Source organism: Aplysia californica, unplaced genomic scaffold (genome assembly GCF_000002075.1).
Source record: "Aplysia californica isolate F4 #8 unplaced genomic scaffold, AplCal3.0 scaffold00435, whole genome shotgun sequence".
Classification (NCBI taxonomy): domain Eukaryota; kingdom Metazoa; phylum Mollusca; class Gastropoda; order Aplysiida; family Aplysiidae; genus Aplysia; species Aplysia californica.
Genome location: NW_004797705.1, coordinates 367,822 through 376,576, shown reverse-complemented (window position 1 = coordinate 376,576; position 8,755 = coordinate 367,822). Strand labels below are relative to the sequence as shown.

Here is an 8,755-nt window from a genome sequence, read left to right as displayed (position 1 = left end):
CACACACACACACACACACACACACACATACAAAATAACCCAAGTTCAGAACGCACTGTTCGGGGTTCGAACTAGGACCAACCTCTCCGAGGTCCAGCATGATATTATAAACTTAGTCAATGGTGTGTCCACAAGTCAACATACAGATATAACAACGGGCATCGTCAGGTTGTAGCATATAGGAAACACAGTCCACACGCCTCAAATAAGAACTCAGACAGTCAATATTCAGTGAGATTTACATGAAACATCTGTCCTTGCAGACGAGACATTCCTCGATGGCATATTGCGCAAACCGATGGCTGCTACAATTCACGTCACTCGACAACACAAACGTGTCACACAGCCTGTGGACGAAATCCCTTGAATTCACTTTTTCTTGGTCCAATCCTTTCTTCGACAATAAAAAGTTTCTGAAAGGCATTGTCTTCAAAGCACAAGGGGAATCTTCAGCCGCGTCGCTGTCTGTGCGTTTCATCTCGAATGCATTCGACCTGACATTTTCTAGCTCGAACAAAATAATCAGCACTCTGAGAAAGGAGACACGATTCTTTATTGCCGTTCAGGAAATAGCCATTAATAATCTATCTCTTGTGGATTATACAATTGGGAAAGAGTCGTATGAAGGAATTCCAGCTTCCCTAGTTTCCCCGAGGAAGGCGTCTTTCTGGCGACTCCCCTTCCCATAAATAGATAGATTTAAAGAGATTGTTCTAAAAGACGAAAATAATTGGAAATTGATTTTTAGAACGAGTGTAGGCATAGATTGGTATTGAAGTTAGTAGACAAAGATAGGTAGAAGTGGAAAACATAAATGCATAGATCATTTGTAAACTAGCAGTCTTATATCAGTTATGAGCTTAGTAAGCAAAGATCGGCAGCTAACTTGGTAGTCATAGATCAGTGGTTAACTTAGTAGTCATAGATCAGTGGTTAACTTAGTAGCCATAGATCAGTGGCGAACTCAGTAGTTAACTTAGTAACCATAGAACAGGGGTGAGTTCAGTAGTTAACTTAGTAGCCACAGAGCAGTGGTTAACTCGGTAGCCATAGATCAGTAGTCAACTTGGGCACAGACGCATAATATTGTTTGTGAACAAATAGGAATAGATTAGTTGTAATCTCAGAAGGTACATATTTGGAGAAATTCGTGTTCATAGACTGTTTGTAAACTTAGTGTGCAGATACTGAACAGCTAATTTCGTAGCTTGTCCAAAGAAAGAAAGAAACGTCGAATCTATCTATTCTTTAGGAATTAGAGAAAAGGAGAGAGACGTTCGTGGGAGAAGGGTTTTTGACCGTGCCCTTGAGGCAAGGTTTTAAGTATGTATGTGTATGTTTGTTTGTTTGTGTGTTTGCCTGTGTGTGTGTATGCCAGTGCGTGTGGGTGTGTGTGTGTGCATGTATGTGTGCGTGCGTCTGTGTGTGTGTGTGTGTGTGTGTGTGTGTGTGTGTGTGTGTGTGTGTGTGTGAGTGCGCGCGCGCGCGCGCGCGCGCGTCACATCAAAATCTTTTAAGTATTCCGGAAGGGGTAATTTACACAAATTCCTAATGCGCCTGAAATTGGTCCGAAATAACGACAAAAACATTGAAACATGCTGTAAGAAAGTAGAAACATGTTTCTTGTTGAGCTCATAGCAGAATGGTTTGTCTTTTTTCACAGTGTTTATCTGACAAGACACAGATAGATCGTTACCAAAACGTGAACCTCTCTCTCTCGTATTCTTCACCAGATTCCCATCGACATCGGTGCTATAGAACTAGCTGGACTGGAAAGAGATCATTGTATGTGCGGAGATTTTTAAAAGTCACTCCGGTGAAGATTTGGCATCTCGTAACAATATAATATACTTCCCTATCCAATTTGTTGCGGGTTTTTTAAAAGATATATTTTTTTGGTTTTGCTTTCAGGGGGGAGGGGTTGGTTGGTTGTTTTTGTTGTAGTTGTTCTTTTTTGTATAGGTAGTTTTACGCCCCGATCGACACAATTTAGATCATTTAAGAGGTGGGCTTCCTATCCTGCCTGTCAGGGCCAACTTGGGCTGAGAGGGATGAACATCCCAGCAAAAAAGACTGAAATACTCGATAAAAAAATTTCAAATCGAAATCGGGTCTCCTGCGTGCGACAGCTAAATGCCTACCTGAACACCACAGACTGGGCTGGTGTGCTACGAACCAGTGATACCTGCTGTGATGACGGCGCGCCCTTCAAGGATTGTTTTTCTTCTCCCTGTGACTAAATGAAAAGAAGGCATGGGGAGGGTGGCTGATGTCTGCCTTCCAAACGACGAAGGAAAAAAAAGAGTTTAGAAGAGCTCCATACTTCACCAAATAAGTTTCTTATAATATCTTTACATCCCCAGTAAATACGACTCCATGTCCTCCCACTTCCCTGAGGGGGCCTACGAGATGAGCGACACGACCACTCACGGCCACGAGGACGATGTGTTCTCACACAGCAGTGACGGCGATCCCGAGGCACGGCGCAACATGAAGTCTGGCCACCATCATCACCACCACCACCATCACTATCAGCAATCCCCGAGGAGTCTGGCGGACCGCCTCTGCAACGGCAGCAGACTACCCAACGGTCTCGGAAAGCACACACGGGTGCACGCCCCTTTGGGCCGTATGGGCAGGACGTTTTCTCTCACCGAGAGACCCAACACGAGGGGGCAGCATCCAGCCACCAAAGCGAGACGGGCACGCCTAGCCCACGCCCACACGCACTTCCACTCCGTCCAATCAGAACCTGGAACGCTCCCACGTCGTGCGGCAGACCACGCCTCCACGCCGTCTAGAACCTCCTCCCTGCAGCATACCAACCAATCACAATCGCCCGCGTCCAATGGTGGGGCAAGTGGGACAAGCAGCAGTGGCGCTATACCCACGTGCGGTGGTTGTAGCAGCAAGCCTGCAGGCTACAAGGACAGTCCAAGGCTTGCTACTTTCCGGATTCAGTCTAACTCCGGCTCAGACCCAAGCCAGCTGAGCTCTAACACACACACTAAACAACAAAGACGGGCGCCAGAGCTCAAGTCTATTCCACGTACACTTCACATGAGTATTGAAAACGACACATACGTCTGAATTTATGTAGTCACATAGACTACACTCATATTCGACTCTTGTGACTCAACTTACAATGATATTAGAGCGTGTAGGCATGGTTGCTGACTGAAACGGAAGACTTGTCACTCATAAACAGACAGATTACGTCGCAGGACGCGTTACTGTTTGAGAAACCATCAAATGTGTGACTGGGTAGATGTGTTCATGTCACAAAAAGCGGAGATACTGGTCAAGCCAGACGAGAAGCGCTGTCTCATTCTCATAACCTAGGCGCTGGGTCTTTCACATGAGGTCATTAGGAAGGGTGTACATTCGCCCGATGACCTCAGTTTTGGTACAATGTACGAAGCTGAATTCGACAGAAGCCAGTTCTGGAAATATGTCAGACTGACTTTGTCGGGTACCATATCTGCACAGCCGACAATTCAGCTTTCTGGATTACAACTAAATGCTATTGAGAAGAGTCACCATGGGGCGCTTTTTGGTCGCCAACGGTGTCTTTCACTGCAAATAACTACATTTTTACAATTCAACTTTGTATCCGGGAGATTTCAGGGCCATTCGTTTTGACGTCATCCTTATATGGAACTCGTCGGGAATTCAAATTGTCATTCCTTATGACCATTGTGATAAATGAACGACAACTTTTTATCTATGTCATTAATATCAACCAGCAACAGTAACTGTGACGACGTTCAAAAAGACGACGACAAACCGATGGCGCGAGTCAGATCAATATGACTTTCTTTCTACTTCGTCGGTTATCAAACTTCATCTGCCCAATAATGTTGGCCTGATACAAGAGTAGTGGGCCAGTTGAATTTGCTCTACAGCCCTACTATACACAGATCATACAGACCCAACCAATCGAAGTGCAATGACGCGGACCGGTAATTAAGAATCAGACTGGTGTTGAACAGGCAGCATGTGGACAGCAGTATCTGTCTGGTCTTCCAAATACGTGATCTATTGGGTTTATCAGAAAGGATGGCACACAGGAACGATCTGCCTCATTGAGCAGATTATTGACCTCATAGTTAGTTCACCCTTGGCCATTCTGGAGCGATCTCCCGTTCTAAATTTGAACTGATCTCCAACTCTCGGTAAGACTTTCTACCGCCCATTTTGAGTTCCAAGTGAAAATGTACAAAGATTCCATTTGTTTTTCAAACGTTATGTGAGTGCTGTGGCTTCAACTTCAATGGATTATGATTGGTGGGTTGTTTTCTGTTTGCCCCAGAAATGGGGCATAAGTTAGGGGATGGTGGTGTGACGTAATATACTGTATTATATTTTATTGAATGAACGCAGTTAAAAAGTAAAAGCGGAAAGTATGCTCACCTGTACATTGAAAGGAGTTTACTTAATGATACTAATGCGACACAAAATCTTAACTATTATAACATGTCTTTTGTATTCCAAATACAACATGCAAAAACTGCAATGTGATATTGAGAAAGTTCGAAGAATAGAGACAAAATGCAAATAGAAAAGCTTGAAGTATGCTTTCAACAAATACTTTTTTGCAGTTCTGCATGTCGTCAGGAACTATTTCGTTCACGACTTTCTTTGAACAAAGAACAAAATCCCGATTGTATGTGATAACCCCTTGACACACCGCACCTAATAAATATGTTTCTCAGGTACCTTGAGTTCATTGTGACATGAATGTACAACTGTTCAGTCGTTTGACATCCGTCTCTCGCTGTTGTAAAGGTTTCACACCCCTATCGACAAATCGCCATGACCATCAAGGCTGTCTCAACCTTACTTGACGAGGGGATAATGCACGAAGAGCAAGATTTGTGACAAAATATCTTCCAGAAGTGAGAACCGAACGTGGGTCTCTTACGTATAACGCTAACCCTTACACTATAGATGCCTGTATAGTTTAAACCAAAAATGGACAAACTACGGCCCGCGGGCAAGATCTTTTCCGCAAGAAATTAGTTACAGTCTGGTCCGCGAGCTGACCCAGTAATCAATTATGAAAGTGGCCCCCGTCTTCAAAATTAAAATCAATAGTTTGTGTCCCAGCTGGAAGCAATATAATTCAATATTTTATCTCATAAGATGCCCCTTGAGTCACTTTTGAGAGCTTGACTCGGATATTTCAACTTATTTCACTCAATTTTCTCCTGTTTTGGCTAGCGAAATATTCGGAATCGCTCGGCCCACAACATGGACACGCTTGTCCGTGCCCGGTCTGAAATGTTCTATATTCAGGACTACTTTAAGAAACATCATAATATCTAGCGCTCATGAATGGTGTCTGTTGTAGCGGTTAGGAGCATCGCCATCGCAGGCATAAGACATGAGTTCGATTCCTGAGTAAGGACATTTTTATTGAGTGCATCCCTTCTCTTAGCCCGGGTTGGCTCGGTCAGGTATGGCTGAGGCAGTCCGCCTCATAAACGATCTTTGGAAAAAAAAGTACGGAAAAACACAGCAATACTCTATGAAAGAACAGTTTACTTGCAGATATTGGCTAATAAACATTTCACTTCGAAAATTGTTTGTTCGTTGACATGAATGAATTGCGGAGCTAAGCAGAGCAAAAATAGTGCGCCTGGAGCAAAGTAAACTTTGGTACTTGGGGGCGAGGGAGGGGGGGGGGGATTCAACTGACAAAAAAACAAACAATGTCCATAGTCCATGGCTTCGTCTGTTCTTAACTTTCGATCTTGCTCATTTACTTTTAGTTAGAGTTCTACGGTACTTGCATCTCTACAAGGTAATGTAAGAGCCAAATATCTCAGGTGTTACGAGAGGGTAACAAACACAGTTAAGGGGAGATAAGGACAATAGATGTGTGAAAGGAAAGAAGCAGCAAACCACATCAGAGCACTCGCAAACCACCCACTGCCCGAGGACGTTTCTATTGCGAGTTCAGGTGATTCAATATTGCGGCTGTAGCCGTTCAAGGAGGTCTCTTAGTTTGTTGGTAGTCTGCTGGGCTACGAAACCGATACCATCGGTAAAAAGGGGCCGGGGTGGGGGGGTATTATTTAATTTTAATGGATTTTTTTTTTCACTATTTTTTTTTTTACTTATTTATTTTTTATCTATTTTTTTAAAATTATTATTATTTGTGTGTGTGTGTGAGGGGGGGGGGGGGTCGGGTTTTATTTTGCCCTAAAGAAGATAAACATATAACTCCCGACTATAAACATTGATGTAAATTTGTAAATGAAAATTGTTACAGTCGACTCCATTTGTGTTGAACTCGATTGAGTTAATCTTCGGTTTGGTTGTTGGTTTTTTCTCGGATCCGAGCACTTCTTTTTCTTCCTTTTTTCACTCCCCCGACGAAATCAACCCATCCGTAGTCGACTGTACAATGTCGCGTACACGACTAAAGCGTGCCGTAAAACATAATATACTCAATCAATCAATCAATCAATCAATCAATCAATTAATCAATCGATCGATTGAGCGATTGATCAATGGATCGACCGATCGTCAATCAATCGATCGATTGAGCGATCGATTGATCGATCATCGATCAATTTACAAAATTGAGAGGGTAATTAAAACATAGAATACTAATACTGTGTACAATGACAATAGAGATGAACAAAGAAGAGTGGAAAATAACAACGAGGGCCCACCAACCATGAAGGAAGAAGTTATCAAAGGAAGATGGAGAATGGGAAAGCTGAAGGACCTCACAACATTACCACAGAGATGATTAAAGCTTTAGAGGACTTCGGAATCACCACACTGACAAAACTTATCAACAACATGTATGACGCCGGATATATTCCATCAGATTTGTCAAAATCTTTCTTCATAGCTTAACCAAGGAAACCTAAAGCAAATGAGTGTGAAACTCGTCGAACCATAAGCCTCACGAACCACGTAATACTACTTAGAATAATCATGATGAGAATACGAAATAAAATTCTCCTAGAAATAGCCCAAGAACAGTGTGGATTTAAATGAAGGCAAAGGCACTGTAAATGCCATATTTTAAAAAAAATATTTCATAAGAACAACAATAGAACATGCCCTGAAAGTTCAGAAAGATCTTCATCTATGCTTTATAGACTACACCAAGGCATTCGACAAAGTTAGGCACAGCAAGATCATCGACAAACTAGAAGTCGTCAATATTGACGGGAAGGACTTATGAAATTATCAAGAACATGTATTGGAATCAAACTGCTGCAATAAGAATAGAAAAAGACATCAGCGAATACACACAGATTAAAAGACGAGTCAGACAGGGATGTGTACTTTCACCAGACTTATTCTCCCTGTATAGTGAAAATATCATGAGACACATAGAGGAAATGCCAGGTATCTCAAAAGGGGGACATAACATAAACAATTTAAGATATGCAGACGACACAGTCCTAATAGCAGAAGAAGAAGAACACCGACAGCATCTATTAAAGGTTTCGTACAAGATAGTGACAACATGGGCCTAAGTCAAAACAAAAAGAAAACTGAAACAATGGTGATAAGCAGAAAAACTCCACCCTCAACCTGCAATATCAAAATCAGTGGTAAAACTCTCAAGCAAGTACATGTAAAACGTTTTTAATAATTGTGGACCATTATAACAGCAGATAGGAGATGTTACACCGAAATTAAAAGCCGCACTTGCCAAGCAAAAGCAACGTTCCACAAAATGAAACATATGCTTACAAACATCAATCTGTCACTGGAAACAAGAAAAAGAGTACTGAAAAGTTACATCGAGCCAATCTTATTATACGGGTGCGAAGCATGGACAATCAACAGACAGCATGAAAAAAACAATTGAGGCGGCAGAGTTGAGGTTCATAAGACGCATGCTGCATATCCCATGGGCAGCTAGAAAAACAAATGAAGAAGTCTTGGTTGAAGCAAATTGCAGACGACAGCTTATGACGAATATACGAAAGCGGCAGGCAAATTTCATTGGACACACAATGCGGAAAGAAGCATTGGAGAAAATGGCAACAACAGGCAAGCTGGGTGGAAAGAGAGGAAGAGGCAGACAAAGGGAAAAGATACTGGACAAGTTAACAACATGGCTGGGAACAGCAAGAACAACAGACACCATCGCTGCAACGCAGAACAGAGGGCAGTGGAGGTCCATGATCGCCCACGCCCGTCGGCAAAGCACTGGATGATGATGATACGTACTAATACTAGTAATCACTCTGGAAATTACATTTCCCTTGTTTTTTACACATTTTCCCCGGCCACCTGGACCAGGAAAGGGAAGTGACGCACGTGGCTGCCATTTGACACCGACGTGGGCTGTTTCGTGTCTCGTGTATGCGCCACTTGCCCCGGTTTTCTCCCTGTTTGAGAATATGACTTACGCCTTTCTAAACGCACCTGCGGCATTTCGAAAGTGGTCTTATAAGCGGTTCCAGAATCCCCCCCCCCCACACACACACTTCCAAAAATAGGTATGCAAGAGAAACTATTCCTAGTTTTTGCTATCACGAACTCGCCTCGATGGGTATCGATTATGGTTACTTAAGGGAGTCGCAGTGTAATCGAAAGCTTGCTCAAAGTGAATGAGGGAATATAAAAATGTGTTAGCGATACATAATACACATTTTCAAGTTTTGATACTGGCACTCAGTGCGTTTGTTGGTTTTTTTTAGTTTAAAAAGAGCTTGCAACTGAAATCTACACCAGCATGTAGGCCTATTCTCTCTCTCTCTCTCTCTCTCTCTCT

At 42.7% G+C, this 8,755-nt stretch overlaps 1 protein-coding gene across 1 annotated transcript in view; it reads left to right on the top strand.

Annotated features, from left to right (window-relative positions):
- LOC101862669 overlaps window positions 1–5,584 on the top strand; it is a gene marked incomplete in the record, with an annotated part of 49,875 nt that extends 44,291 nt beyond the window's left edge. Inside the window, 1 exon segment of the mRNA XM_013086091.2 lies at window positions 2,360–5,584. Coding sequence (XP_012941545.1) covers window positions 2,360–3,090 — 731 coding nt within the window.
- Between the last annotated feature and the right edge of the window lie 3,171 nt (window positions 5,585–8,755).